This window comes from Mesoplodon densirostris, chromosome 8, assembly GCF_025265405.1.
Source record: "Mesoplodon densirostris isolate mMesDen1 chromosome 8, mMesDen1 primary haplotype, whole genome shotgun sequence".
NCBI lineage: Eukaryota > Metazoa > Chordata > Mammalia > Artiodactyla > Ziphiidae > Mesoplodon > Mesoplodon densirostris.
Genome location: NC_082668.1, coordinates 86925270 through 86941549, shown reverse-complemented (window position 1 = coordinate 86941549; position 16280 = coordinate 86925270). Strand labels below are relative to the sequence as shown.

Here is a 16280-nt window from a genome sequence, read left to right as displayed (position 1 = left end):
AAGAGTTTTTTCACCTCTCCAGAACCAGTTTTTACCCTCATTGGGAATGTAGGTTCTAGACCCAGATCCACCATTACCTTGTTAGGTTTTCTTAAGCTATTATCATTTCTGGGTCTAAGTTTACTCCTTACAATCTGACCAGGAAGTGTGAGATGATTCTCAAGATCCCTCCAGTGTTCTGCCCCTTCACAGTTACTGTTCCATTAACGGACTTGCCCTTTGACATATGTACAGTGTTTGGTTGCATCTCTGTGAGTGGTGTACATTGAAAAGCTGCCAATAAAATGAGTACAAAAATGAGCTACACTTTTTCTCAATCTGGCATCAATGTTGCTTTTGAGCCCCCAGGGTATGGTTCTTATACCTCTCTGCTCATGACCTTAGTAGAACCAACTAATTTAGACAAGCCTGATCCAAAGAAAAAGAGGAAAGGAACAAGGGCATAAATTATGGTCAAACCTAATTCCTTTTCTTTTTTTCTCCTTCTGTCATTTCATTATTCAACACACTATAAATACTTGCTTTCCTAGTGATTATTTTTTCTTTTTGAATTGTTGTAGTCCTAACTCAACCTTTGCTGATGCACAACGCACAAAACCAAGGCTGTTAAATAAATGAGTGCTTGCTGATCTTTTTATAGTAACGTGTAACATGTTGAAGAATATTTGTTTTCGCTCAAAAGTTAAAGGGAATTGACCATTTGTATTTGCATTAGGTATTTCCAGTGTGGAATTGTTGGCCCTCACTCTGCCACTCATTAACTTTGTAAAAAAACCATTGAATGTACTCACCAAAAAATGGGAAACAAGTAACACCTGCTTTGTATATCTCAAAAGTTGATTATCAGGATCCAGTGAAATTTGGTATCAGTATTTCTCAAAGTGTGGTCCTGTAACCCCCCGGGGTCCTTGAGACCCTTTCAAGGAGCTTATGAGGTGGAAACTATTTTTATAATATTAAGAAAGTACTGGCCTTTTTCTCCCTTATTGTTTCACATACATACAGTAGAATTTCCAGTAGCTGGCTACATGATATGTGATATTGCAGCAGATTGAATACAGAGGCAAATACAAGAATCCAGCTACCTGAAGACAGACATTACAGAGGTTTACAAAAATAGAAAACAATGCATTCTTTTCACTGATTTGTTTTTCTTTTGGAAAGTAAAATAATTTTACGTAAAAAAAAAAATTGGGGCGGGGGGCTTCCCTGGTGGCGCAGGGGTTGAGAATCCGCCTGCCGATGCAGGGGACACGGGTTCGTGCCCCGGTCTGGGAGGATCCCACGTGCCGCGGAGCGGCTGCTCCCGTGAGCCTTGGCCGCTGGGCCTGCATGTCTGGAGCCTGTGCTCCACAGCGGGAGGGGCCACAGCAGTGGGAGGCCCGCATACCGCAAAAAAAAAAAAAAAAAATTTTTGACATTAACGTGTGATGGGCTAATTATTTTCATTTTCAAGTGAATTAATAAATATTTTAAAACTTAGCAGTTTTAATTCCTAATACAGTAAATATTGATAGATACAACCGACATAAACAAAAGTTCCTTAGGGGTCCTTAATACTTTTTAAGAATGTAAAAGAGTCCTAAGACCAAAAAGTTTGAGAACTGCCGACGGATATGAAAACACTGTGTAATGTGCAGTGACATTGTAGTTTATTAAGAAAATTCAGGCAACATGCAGACAGCCCTTCCAGTGCAGGCACTGGTTGTTCATGGCCCACTCCACCTCCGGGGCAGGCTTGCTTTGCCTGGGGTCCAAGATGATCTCTGAACCATCTACAGTTGCCTGCAATTTTATATGTCGGTCATGTGTCTGCTTTTTTAGCGGGAGCATTCACAATTTTCACAGTTTTCAGATTCTCAGAAGGTCCTAAAAGAAGCACAGCTATAGGAATTGCTAATGTCCGCTAGTTCCCATTCTGTCTTTGAGAGGAGTAGCGGTAAAGTCGTGGTGCGGACACCCGAGAGGAGATGCTGAGGTTCCAGGATGTCATGTCGGTAGCCTGGGCTTGATTGTCTCTGGAGTTCCTGACCCTTTACCTCTCTGGTTGTGGAAGGTATTAGACTTGGGTCAGCTTCTCCAGGCACTGGGAGAAGGGCTTTCTCTCAGTTGGTATCATGCCTTTGTCATCATTCTGGGCCTCCTCACACTTGGTGTCATAGGATGTGGTAGGACATAAAGAACCACCATCAGGCTATGGACCAAAAAGGGCCCATAGACTGACGTCATCAAGATTCGGGCACTGTACCTAGAGACCAGGAGACATTACCAGAGTTCTAGAGTATCAAACTGGAGTATCAAAGGGTTTGATCAGACTTTCCTGGCACCGGAAGGAGGATGTTCAGGGCTTGGTATTCAGACCATCTCTGTCTCTGTCTCTGTCACTCTTGGCAGCTGAGCAAAGAGTTGAATGCATACAGAAATTACTATTTCATGTGTCCTACTACAGTTTCTTAAAAGTTTTTTTTTAAATTAACTTTAATTCTAGCATCTGTCGAGAGTTACTCATAATATTTTAGTGTTCTTATGAGAAAATAAAACCATTCTAATTATAACTCACTGGCCCTTACTATTGTCTTGAAATTAATATGAATGGAAAACTCACATCTTAGATGCTTATTTGTTCCATATTTCCCCAGTGTCATTTGATATTTTGATTGAACGTACATATATGTGTCTATTGTAGTTTTATGTAAGCATTTTAAATTTCTTAAAAGTTTTATATATTCAGTGGGCAATTTCATAGCATTCAGAGGTCCCCCTCTACTTATTTAGATAAAATTTTTAACAACAAAATACACATCTTATTCTGGACATTTTTGTTGTATGATTTAATGTATAGTGCTGTCGTGAAGTTTATCGCTAAGGCTATCTTCCTTGTTTGTTTCACTTTTAAAAATAATTTGAGGGGACTTCCCTGATGGTACAGTGGTTAAGACTTCACCTTCCAATGCAGGGGGTGTGGGTTCGATCCCTGGCCGGGGAGCTAAGATCCCACAGGCTTCACGGCCAAAAAAACAAAACAAAAAATAGAAGCAGTCATGTGACAAATTCAATAAAAACTTTAAAAATGGTCCACATCAAAATAAAAAAAAACAACTTAAAAAAAGTAAAAATAATTTGATAAAATACTATTTTCCCAGGAAAAATATGAAAAATGTATTGAATACTATTTATGCTAGACTAAAAGCTTCTGAAATTTTTAATTATGGAATTTAAGGTTACTGATTTAGTGTAGATTTTATAAAAGGAGCATTTAGTTTTGGAGTTTTGTGATACAGTCATGTTTGTATAAGGTAAATTCAATCAGTTAAACAATATCTCCCTTTATTATTGTCATAACTGACTCTTCCAGTGGAAGAAGTATTTAGAAGTAACCCCAAACTATTAAATGCTATCTATATGTCAGTAGCATCTTGTAAAAATTGGAATACATTTAGTTTGGTTAAACTCTGCTTCATTAGATTTTAATGTGCTATTTGTTATGTATTTCAGGAACTCCAGAAAGGAACTTAATGATATACGATTTGAGTTTACTCCAGGAAGAGGTAAGTTTTAATTGCAGTTATCATTTTATTGCTAACAAGAGCATTTCAGAAATTAATTACAAGCATGTGGTTATAATTTGCTATTCAAAAATGAGTTCTCTAAAAACAAAGGAGGGAAGGAAGGAAGAAAGGAAGGATTTGCAATAATTGTGGGGAATCCAAACCGAACCCGCTACTGACTGCGTGAATTCCAGTGACACGTGCTGCACAGAATATACGCACTTATAAATTAGATCTGTTAGCTCGACCATGAAAAGAAGTGCTGGCGTGGTGATTCAGGGCCTAAAGGACATTATGATCAGTGTGATGAGATGCGCATAGCAGTCTTAATTAGGGTTGAGCAACAAACAGTGACATCAGACCAAAAGGTAGCATACTTTGCCTCTCTGTTGTCGGTTCAGATTACACGAAGCCTGTGCTGAGGAGTATCTGGGCCTCTACTTGCTGCAGGCACCGCTAGGAAACTTGGTAGGAACAGTGCTAGTCTTGCTGCTGAATATAATTTTAGTATTTTGAGTAGTTATTAAAATAGTTTGAAGGCTAGACTGGTTGCTCTTTTAGCGCCTGGATGCCTGGAAGTCATCGAGCCATGTCCTGTTTCTTGGTGTCTCTAGCACCTGGCAGGTGCCTGGTATGCAGGAGAATCTCAAGTCGTTTTGGTTAATTATTGGATACAGGCTTTGGAGATCACGACATCAGTTGTTAAACAAAAATTGCTCTTTTCACTCTTTAGTTCATAACCAAAACAATCTAGAGAAGTGAAAAACAGATGCTGATGCTAAGACTGGAGCTGTTCACCTTGATCTCTGGTTTCAGACTTTTATATACATGAAAACAGCCTCGATGTCTCATTAGTCTTATACATTTGAACATATTAATATATGTAAGCTAATAACATTCTCTAATTATTTTATGTATTAGAACTCCACATAAATTTTTATTCGATTAAATAAATTGTATTTGCTAAAATTTTGAAAACCCGAAACTTTCTGGCTTGATAGCTAGTCAGTCAGTTAACTGCTTGACCTCCCTGCTATTATCAACTGTAAGAAGACACAAACTCAAATGCTTACAGGAGCCAAAGTGAATGGTGGGAACTTCAGAAAACCAAAGAGTTCTGTCTAAGTACATTCAGGTTCAGTGCCCACCAAACAAAATATGTTCCTGGGCCATAGGTGGTCAGTCATAGATTCATTGGCCCTGATGTCTAGTCCCCTGTAAACACAAAGATTTCATGATTTCCAGTATATTTGAATTAAACATATCTTTTTACAAAAGAAATGTGAATAAGGCCCTAGTGAACTTTCTAACTGATCTTTCTTTCTGGGGGCAATCTTTGACAATTTAGAGCCAGTCTGTGAAATTGAACGGTTGCCGGTTGCTGTTATCAAAAAGCTGTTTTGTCATGATACAAAGATATTGAGCAGCCAATACTGTAATAAAATCTAGCAATTATATAATAAATGTTTCAAGTATAGTGAGTAAAAGAATTCTTATTTTAAGGGGTTTTTTTTCATCTGATTGTTTAAGATTGACAGTGGCAATAAGAATCAATTTTAATTTCAAAGGTACCAAAGAAATGAATTTCTGAGTTGAGGATTGCTGGGGATAAGATGGCCTTATCAGTATTACCTGGCCCTTTGTGCTAGCTTTGGCAGCCTCATTTGCCATGGTTAGATTCAGAGTCTCTGCTTTTGTTGCCCAGACAGAAACCATAGTGCTGGCTTCCTGATGATAGCTGGCCTTCCCTGGGGAGCGAGCACAGCTGTTTAGTTTCAGAAACACCATAGCTATATCACTGTACCTCTGGGATTACTGATGCTGTCTGCATTTGAGATGTTCTTTGCGCTCGATCTGTGCATGAATACCATGTGTACTATGTCTCTGGTGTATACACACATAAATATACACGTCATTGAGTGTATAATATGAACATATCAAATATTCTGTCGTCATTTGAGGGCAAGCCCCTTGTGTTTACTATGTTGCTGTAATGATCTAGAAAGCAGAGCGTACGTGATTATTTATGATTATTTAACCCATTTACACATTAGGAATGTCAAGCAGCTTAAAGAAAAATAAATTACCAATTACCTTCAAGTTTTTGTTCTAAACTATTACTGATATGTTACTTAACATGCATGAAAAATAACTGCTTAATGGCACACACACACAAGGAATATTTCCATTTTTGACCAACCAGCACAACCCTTTTGCTATTTTAATATGACTCATTTGGTACCCAAGAGTCCTGAAAATAGTCAGAGATGCTGTACACTTTGATCATTTGGGCACGTTAATTTGCTTCCGTACTGCTTTAGTGCTAGCTAGCCCTCAGTGTGACTTTGTTGATTATTCCATTTTCAACTACTTTCTTTGATTATAGCTCCTTACTCAAGTGTAAGATCTTACTGATAGTTTAGAGATAGTGGTAACACATCCAGTTGCTTTAACAGACGATCAGTCAGTAGAAGTGTAACCACTGACTACTCTGTGCCCGGTGTCTATGAGGCAGGCACTTTAATTCAATAGGCTCCTTTTCCTGAAGTTTCTAGTGGCATCTAGGAAGATGGCGATTGTGAGGCTGAATGTTCTAGCCGACCTTTTAAAGCTACATCATTTTCAGAGTAGAGCCTTTCATTATGCTACCCTGGGTTCCATGCTATGAGAGGTTTTATCTCTGAGAGAATTTTATAAGGTGTTTCTTGTACTTGTAACAGTAAGGACAAAGCCCAAGATAAGCCCACCTTTCATGGAATTTCATTGTTTAGTAAGATTCCTATGTTTTTCTTTTCCATTTCCTTCATTCCATTTCACTGAATGAATACAATGATAGAATACCACAGTTTCTCTGAAAGTACAAAGAATATATATCAGCTCTCAAATTTTTATTGGAGATTTAGGAAATAGGGCCATGTATGAGAGGGAGAAAGAGCACAAGGGTGTAAGGAGCATTTCACATGATCTTTGGCTGCCTCATCATCATCAATTACCATTTGTTGAGTAATTACTATGAGTCAGACACTGGGCTAATAAGCACATTAAAGCCCAGCGTGAAAGATAATTGTACCTTCAACTATGTGGTCATACAGGTACACACACACACGCATACACACCCTACACACACTTGAGCCCACTTACATAATCACCACATGTGAAACACAGACTAAGCAGGGAAACCCAGTCTGCGTTGAGGGCAGGCTTTGGCATAGCAAACTGCAATTCAGTTTAGGTGCTTGTTTGATTCAGGAGCTATGCTTTCCCAGTTTCTTCTTATCCAGCTATAGTATTGGCTATTTGTGAGTATATCAGGCCACCATGGAGACCATGTCATCTCCCTTGTGAAAACATAGGGTTCATAATGGTTCTTTGAGCACATGGCAATTTATCAGTTTCCCTTTACAAAGTCTTCAAACAGACTTCTTACTATTATCGTGTTCGTGTATAACCTCGATTAAGTAATTTCAGTTATATTCACTTGCTACAGCCTGTTCAGTCCCATCTTTATGAGATTGCTAACTCCTGTCACTTATCATTGAGAAACTACATTCTTTTATCCAACCACATTTTCTAAGAGAATGAGTCTGTTGCTATCAAATGATCAATGTCATGTTAAAGGATTTTCTTAATAGCATAAATTTAAATAGCTCATCTTAATAGTCCAACAGGCTCATAGGCTGTTTGTACCAAATATAAGGTTGTATCAAGTGCTACATCTTCAACCTTTGCCATAAATTCTAACTCAGTAGCTACTAATGATAGAAAAGGATTGATGGTGGCTGGTGTTTACCTTGGCAAGAAAGAAAAGCAGTGTTCATAGCGAACAGTTATGAGCTAACTTCTAGAGGGGCATTTGAGAATAATTCAGATAGTAGACAAAGGGTAATAGTTTTTTGGTTCAACAAAAATGAAACAATAAGTTTGTAAAACTTCTGTTGAATAAAGAGCAGGATGCAGATTGTACGTGGCAAATGTATTTCACATTGCTTCTGATTTTTCCTCCTGATAGAATCTGAATTGTTGAATTGAAACACACATGGATGATTTTTCTAAATGAATAATATATATTTTACATTTTACTGGACTGTTGGTTTTTATTGTATGGTTACTGATACACCTTCATTTCACGTTTGGGCAGATACAGCAGATGGCGTTTCTCAGGAGCTCTTCTCTGCTGGCTTAGTTGATGGTCATGATGTAGTTATAGGTAAGTCACTTTTTAATGCATGTAGTGTCATTTTGTTGATACATCAAATGGAAATGCTCTTAGAAACAAAAGTTTTCATAAAGGAATAATTCTGTGAATTTCTGAAAGTTTCTTGAATTCTTATCTTTTATGTGAAATAAGTATATCTAAGAGTCATATTTAACTTCCTGTTTCAAAAGCTCTTAATGTAATTCTGTCCCATTTGTCTGGACGTGATTTATCCAATGCAGAATGTCACTTATTGGAGATAAAACAAAGAACCTAGAAGACTGAAACGTCCATGACGTAGCAAACCCGAGATACTATAAATTCCATGCAGCAAAGTACAGGAACTTCTGAGGTCCTTTGTCTGAGTTTCTCTATTCTTTTACCTAGCTCTTAGTAAGGTTCATTCATTATAAAGTTTTAAGGTTGGCTAGGACTTAACGATCATTCAGGCCAGTTCTACCATTGTGTAGACAAGGAAGCAAATTCCTAAAGTGATTCAGTGGTTTGTCCAGGGCCATGCAGCTGGGTTGTGGCAGAATCACCACACTTTGAGACCATGGCTCTTTCTACTACTTTTAGAATCAAGAAAAAGCTGCGTGGAAATAAGGGAGCCTGCTAGCTCTAGGCATGCTGATAGGAGCAAGAAATGACTGCTGGCCAAGCGAGGCAGAAAAGCTGTAAGAGGCAGACAGTGTCATCTAAGAAAAAGCATAGCCTGATTCTACCTAGGGTGAGGGTGAAGGGCTCCACACTCTTCAGCAAATTCTGAGTTTATGAAGATTTTATAATGTAGCCTATTACTGCATATTGGTAATGATAACCCTAAGTAATAAGGATGAGTTAATGTTAATTATGACATTATGTTCATTATATTGTTAATTATATATAATATAATTATAATAACACTATAATAGTATTATGATAAAACTTTCTTTAAAAATATTAAAATCAAAACCAATCCTTGAAATAGCTTCGGCCCCTTAAATGATATGTTTTAACTTTTTAAAAAAATCACTTACTTGAAATAAATCCTTCCCCAGTAATACTGGAGTGTGTCACTAAGAGGGAGCTTGAGGCAGATATACTTACCCATCAGAATAGTTTGTTCTTAGAAGCTCTATAATATACATCATTATAAAGTGAATTGTTTGGGCTTCCCTGGTGGTGCAGTGGTTGAGAATCCGCCTGCCAATGCAGGGGACACGGGTTCAAGCCCTGTTCCGGGAAGATCCCACATGCCATGGAGCAACTAAGCCCGTGCACCACAACTACTGAGCCTGCGCTCTAGAGTCCACGGGCCACAACTGCTGAAGCCTGGGTACCTAGAGCCCGTGCTCCACAACAAGAGAAGCCACCGCAATGAGAAGGCCGCGCACCGCAACGAAGAGTAGCCCCCGCTCGCCGCAACTAGAGAAAGCCCGCGCGAAGCAACAAAGACCCAATGCAGCCAAAAATAAATAAATAGGGCTTCCCTGGTGGCACAGTGGTTGGGAGTCCGCCTGCCAATGCAGGGGACGTGGGTTCGTGCCCTGGTCCAGGAGGATCCCGCATGACGCGGAGCAGCTGGGCCCGTGAGCCATGGCCGCTGAGCCTGTGCATCCGGAGCCTGTGCTCCGCTACCCGGGAGGCCACGGCGCTGAGAGGCCCGCGTACTGCATGCATGCGTATATATATATATAAAGTGAATTGTTTTATGTAAATAAGAGTAACAGGGGGTTTAGTGGGAGATTGGAATTCTGACTAAAGAGTCAGTATCTAATATGTTATTGGTATACAAATATTCATAAATGTAGATACAAAGATATCTTTGTAATTAGAAAAAAGTAAGCTTTTCCCGATTAATTACACATGAAGTGTACACATTGGCCTCACAAGGGAGCTCTGTTTCCTTTGCCAAGTGGTACATGTGTAAAGAGATAGAGACATATTTTAAAGGAAAGTGACATACATCATGCACATGGACATACACGTGTGTGTATATATTTCCTTGTATATTGTCTTTCATACTTTACTTTAAAACCTTGTGAGGTCCCATGGCCAGCTGAGTTCTTCCCTCAGTTTTCTGATCAAATGTGAGGGGAAGTTGAGTAATAAGATCAATTCAACTTTGGCATCTATTGTATAAATAAGTTCCATCTCAGAATTCTTTATGTTAACAGTTGATAAACATAGATTCTCTCATTTGAAAAAATGAGCACACACCTCTGTGTCTTAGTTTACCTGAAGAAATAAGGAGAAAAGTTAATGGCTAGATCAAGATACCCTGTAAGGTATTGATATATTTTCCTTAAAGAGAGCTATGGTCTATACCCAAAGCAGCCAGAATTTAAAATTAATTAACAAATAAAAAATAATTTAAAGACACCCACTAATGTCTCCTATTTGGCAAAAAACTTGAGGACCACATGGTCTTTTGATTTGAGGTCATCGTGGCAGGGGGTAGGGCGCAGGAAGAATGAAAGAGATTCGTGGAGAAGTACCAGGTCACATCTGTATTTAAGCATGATCTTGCTTCAGGCCTACCGTCAAATTTAGTGTACTTCTTTTTTCGCTCCAGGCTCAGCTGAATCTAAGCTAGAGGATTTTGGATTGTTGAGTTTTTTAAAAGTGGAAATTAAGGCATAATTCATGTTCAACTTATTGAGTGTGATTTAAATAACCAGAAAGCTTGGGGCTTCCCTGGTGGTGCAGTGGTTGAGAGTCCGCCTGCCGATGCAGGGGACGCGGGTTCGTGCCCCAGTCCCGGAGGATCCCACATGCCGAGGAGCGGCTGGGCCCATGAGTCATGGCCGCTGAGCCTGCATGTCCGGAGCCTGCGCTCCGCAACGGGAGAGGCCACAACAGTGAGAGGCCCGCGTACCGCAAAAAAATAAATAAATAAATTAAAAATAAATAAATAAATAACTAGAAAGCTTCTGTTTTTCTATGCTGTATTTATTCTTCCCCAAATTTTTCATTTTGCCTTTTTCCCCTTCTTAGAGCTGAAGTGTAGAGTGTTGGAGTTAGAGTGAGCATGTGCACTTGTTCCTTATCTAGCAGTACTGACCATGCCTCACAGGGACAGCTCACCTAAGAGTTACAATGTCTGCATATTTCATTTGATCATCACATCAATTCTATAAGGTAGAGAGGGCAGGTTTTAATCAGTATTTTATGGACAAAAAAGAGAGGTCAAAAGAAGTTTCTGGGTTATTATAACTTGTCATAGTCCCTGAACTTGGATCTTGTGACTCCAAGCCCAGAGCCTAATCCTGAACCTGACACTCTGTGTACAATTAATCCAATATCTTTAGCCTTGAAGAACGGACCTAGATAATTTTAACTGGTTTCGGTGTCTCCTGGGGGGGGAAAAAAATAGCTTGCCCTTACCTGTTTTTCCTGTATCAGTAGATGATTTATATTTTAAGTGTTGACTATTTGATAGATGAAATGTGTTTAATTCTGTCCCCTCTAACCCATCTTAGCCCCTCCTGCATCACTTACCTCCCTCTTTACTAGATTTGTCCTGCCCTCACATGGACATGTTTTTGTCTCCCATTCTAAAGCCCTCTCTTTACTCCACCTCCCATTACAGCTACTTCTCTTCATCCCCTTGCAACTAAAGTCCTCAAAAGAATTGCCCCTGACTTCAGTTCTTCTTCTACCACCGTCTCTTTTTTTTTTTTGCGGTTTGCGGGCCTCTTACTGTTGTGGCCTCTCCCGTTGCGGAGCACAGGCTCCAGACGCGCAGGCTCAGCAGCCATGGCTCACGGGCCCAGCCGCTCCACGGCATGTGGGATCTTCCCGGACTGGGGCACGAACCCGTATCCCCTGCATCGGCAGGCGGACTCTCAACCACTGTGCCACCAGGGAAGCCCTACCACTGTCTCTTGAACTCATTCCAGTCAACTTCCTCACTCCACTCAGACTATTTTTTCCAAAGCCATGTCTGGGGAAGGCACACCCTTGGTAGATAAAATGGCAAGTGCAAAGATAGATGTGGCCGGAGTGGAGTAAGCAAGATGGAGGGAGAGAAGATACATGATCTGTGAATGACTGCCTGCCATGCTCCTAAATCCAGTGGTTAATTCTCAGTGACCTGTCAGCAGCATTGGGCATAGTGGACAATGCCTTGCTCCATAAGTGTTTTCATTTGGTTTTTAAGACTCCATTCTCTCTTGGTTCTCCCACCTTATTTATGCTTCCTTCTTAGTCTTTTTTGTTGGTTCCTCCTCATCTCTCAGACCCAGAAATATTGACCTGTCCAGGGACTCTTTCCCTGGATTTCTCCTCTTTTCTCTAGTCACTCACATCCTTGGTGATACCATCTGGTTTCATGGTATTAATGCCTTCCATTCTCTAACTCCCACATTTATATCTCCAGCACAGACCTATCCTTTGAATTCCAGACTCATATATTCAGCTCTCTTTTTGGCATCTTCACATGGAAGGCTAATCACTATCCCAGGTTTAATTAACATCTCCAAGAACCAGCCTCTGTTTTTCCTCCCGATCTGCCCCTCCAGCAGCCTTGTACCCTAAGTTGATGTCAGCTCCATCTTTTCAGGTGCATAAGCCCAAAACCTAGGAGTTGTCCTTGACTTTTCTTTCTCTCATAGTTAATATCCAGCCTATCTAAATGTACTCAAGACCCAGCCATTATTCACCATCTCCCATCCTGTTTCAAACCCCTCTCATCTCTCAGTTGCATTATTGCCTTCATCTAGTCACTGGTCTCCCTGCTTATGACTTTGCCTCCTTTCAGCCTATTCTCATCACAGCAGCCAGAGAGATACAAGTAAAACATAAGTCAGATACCAAAGGCCACACATGTTATGATTCCATGTATATGAAATGACCACAATATGCAAATCTGTAGAGTCAGAACGTAGAGTAGTGGTTGCCAGGGCCTGAGAGGGACAGGGAAAAGGGGAGTGACTGCTTAGGGGTCTTGGGCTTCTCTCTGCAGTGCTGAAAGCATTCTGGAATTAGAAGTGGTGATGGTTGTACAACCTTGTGACTATACTAAAAACCACTGAATTGTGCCCTTTAAAAGGGTGAGTTTTATGATATGTGAATTACATCTCAATAAAAAAATGTGAGCGAGATCACATTAATGCTTTAAATAAAACTCTGATAGCTCTCCATCCCACATCTCAGTGGCTTACAATCCTCTATATGGTCTGTCCCCTGTCATTTCTCAGACCCTTCCCTCTCTTTGGCTCTCCCTGTTCCCCATTTCACCCCAGCCACAATGGCTTTTATACTTGGGATGCTCCTTCCCCAGGTACACCTGGGCATCTCCTAGTGCTTAAATGCTGCCTCTCAAAGGGGCCTTCCCTGCCCGGCCTACTTAGAATTGCAACCCGCTCCCAACTCTCTACCCCCATCCTTCCTTAAGTACTTTACCTAGTCTCTCCCCATCTAATAGGCTATATTCCATTTATTCATTATTTAACTACATAGGATTTTTCCTTGAGCATAAGTTTCTTGAAGGTCAGGATTTTTGTTTTGTTAAGTGCTATTTTCCCAGTGCCCTAAACTGTACATTTCATATAGTAGCCACTCAGTAACTCGTTAGAGATAAACAAATACTACCTTGAAAAATATAGAGATATCTCGTTAACACTTTCTCAAGAAGGCTAGTTTAAGTATAGGGTTCAATTATTTTAAGAATCTTGCTTTCAAGAGTACAGAATTCGAGTGGCATTTCACAAATGTGAAATACATTCACTTGACAAAGTTTGCACCAAGAATAGTCCAGTTCATTTGAGAACATTGGCACGTAGTGGTCTGGGTGATTTCTTGTGTGTGTATTTTTTCAGTTTCCATAATATAAAACAGCTAACATTTAAATAGATTAAAAAATCCTTTTTTTCCCCCACCAGAATTTCCTCTTGAATCCGAGTAAATGCTTAGGGCAATATAAAAAAACTGAATAAAGCAATGGTATATGTTATGGTGCAGTGAGTGTTATGACTTTTACTATAATGTGGCAAACATAACGTTACCAAAAAATTTTCAGTATCCAGCTTCAGGGTAATCTGCCTTTAGTGCCAACCTTCACAAAGCAGAATTTAGACTGAAGGAGCAGTTTAGTGACATGGAGTGATTGCTTTCTCACACAAGCAGAGCAGCACAGAAATTAATTGCAGCATTTGTAGACTGAAATCATAAACCCACTTCAGTTGTGCTTCAGTGCAGCACTACCTTAGGCAAGAAACAGAAAATATATCTAGGCCTTGTGTAAATCAGAACTAAGAATGACAAGGCCTCCTGGGTGGGTGTTGGTTTTAAAAGTAAGTTAACTTTGCAAGATGCAGAACCTGATGCATGTATGAATTTGCTTCTCTTGCCTTGCTGGGATGGCTGACAAAGAGACCAGATGTGAGTCCTTGATCCAGCTGTTTCAAAGAGGGACCCTCAGTAAGGCAGCAGAGATACTTGGTCCCTTTGCCTCCTAGTTCAGAAACAGCCCATCAGAAGTTTTCTCAGCAGTAGAAGCAGAGAGGAGAGAAAATTAAAAACAAATTCATGTAGGAAAGAAAGCAATCCTAGTTCAGAAACAGCCCATCAGAAGTTTTCTCAGCAGTAGAAGCAGAGAGGAGAGAAAATTAAAAACAAATTCATGTAGGAAAGAAAGCAAAAGTTCTGAATTCTCTTCACGCCTTATGCTACGTGATACTTTTGAGTCTCTGTTGAATGAGTGTTAGGACTTCAGCAGTAGAAGGAACGCTGATGCGTGTGTTAAGCTAGCAGGTTACCTCTCCTCCTTCAGTCTCCAAGGCCCGATCCAGGGTCCAAGATTTGACAGTGAGTGAATGTGGGAGAGGAAGCCGCTTGGCAGCTGCCTTTTGAGAAGGTGCCTCCTGACTGCTCTTTGCTGGGTTTTTACACCACCGTTTCCTGGCTTTGTAACATATGTCTTTTTTTTTTTTTTTTCCTTTAAGTGGGTTGAGAACCAGATGTTGGAATTTCTGTGTCCTGAGAAGGGAGCTCTGTTTCTGCATTTATTTGTACAATTTTCCTTTGAGGGATTTTGTGCCTAGGTAACTAGTTACCATTGCCCTGGAAGCTAATATTAGCGATATATATTCCCATAAGCTCTCTCAGTGGACTTACGGACATTCTTCTTATGTCCCTGGCATGCTGTTTTCCTGCACATGGAATAACCTTTTCAAAACCTGTCTGCCCTCAAAGATTCACTGTAAATGCCACTTCCAGGAAGCCTTCTCTGATGCTCACCCCGTCCCTAATGAAATCTAGAGGACAGGTTTTTCTTGTCCTGAACACCAGAGAACTATTTTTACCTTTAGCAACATGTGTCTTTCATCCTTCTCTGCTCCTGGTGCCCACCTTCTCTTTGTGAGGAGGTTGAGTGCACCTTTAGGGCAAGGCCTGTTTTCTATTTTTTTGAATCTCTACCATCCTTGCCACACATAGGCATTTCAATATGCTTATGGATCAATGAATAATTTTAATTCCATTTGGGAAATTTAACACTGGAATAGTTCATGAATTGAAGACCTGGGCAACACAAATACTATTGCACCCTCTCAAAACTGAAGAGTAATTCACCATGAATGATTTCTCTCTCTCTCTCTCTCTCTCTCTCTCTCTCTCTCTCTCTCTCTCTCTCTCTCTCTCTCTGTCTGTCTGTCTCTCTCTGCCCACCTTCCCCTTCTTTATCTCTTTCTTAAGAATTGACTTTTCACATGACTTGAGTCTTGCCTCTTGGGTAGGAAATGTGGTTGGTCTCGAAGGCCTTCTGTCTTCCAGTGCTTGCTGGGGTTGTCTCAGAAGTATAGACTGTGAGATGGCCTGCATCAGAATCTTACCTTGGGTATGTATTTAAAATGCACATTTCTTGATTCCAGCCTAGAGTTACAGAATCTGGAGTCTTGGGCATAGAGGGTGGAAATTTGCATTTTTAACAAGCATCCCAGGTGATTCTTAAACACAGTAGAATTTTGTGGCTACTTCTTCAGTTCTGCTTGTGGTAACCTTTGGAGACTGTTTTAGCTCATTTTATCATCTGTATCTCCTTTTCAATCTCACTAATCTCCTTTGTTTTTCTGCCTTGATTCTCTTCTCCCTTTAGGAGTCTCTTTTAAAACTGTGCCAGTTAACTTTTAAGAACTGTGTGTGTATAAATGGTGTAGATGCGTGGAGGAGCCTCATCTGTATAAATTTTTACCATAATGAGTCATTACAGTTTTATTAAAACTACTATTGTTGCTTGGGGTGCAGTAGATCCTCCAGGTGGCCTTCACCTTTTATGTTTCTCTACAATGGCAACGTATCTTTAGGCTCCAAAGTACGCAAGCAACAGAATATTTGCTCGATCATGAGCATATGGTTGGATGTGTGAAGTGCTTTGTTCCCCCAGCTATAGCCAGGGATATTTAAGTTTGTTGTGAGAGATCCAGGATTTATTGAGCAGCCGTGCACTTTTACGATGCAAGTCTTGGAAAAGAGTGAACATATTCTCTCTTACATTCAGTTCAGTGATTATGCTGTGATGTTTATTGATGTTGAAATTCAATGAAGGAAAACTT

The 16280-nt window shown here is 40.1% G+C and overlaps 1 protein-coding gene across 1 annotated transcript in view; it reads left to right on the top strand.

Annotated features, from left to right (window-relative positions):
- STK39 (serine/threonine kinase 39) overlaps positions 1 to 16280 on the top strand; it is a 323719-nt gene that overhangs the window by 260727 nt on the left and 46712 nt on the right. Inside the window, exons 15-16 of the mRNA XM_060106877.1 lie at positions 3496 to 3548; positions 7687 to 7755. Coding sequence (XP_059962860.1) covers positions 3496 to 3548; positions 7687 to 7755 — 122 coding nt within the window. The remainder of the gene's footprint in view (positions 1 to 3495; positions 3549 to 7686; positions 7756 to 16280) is intronic.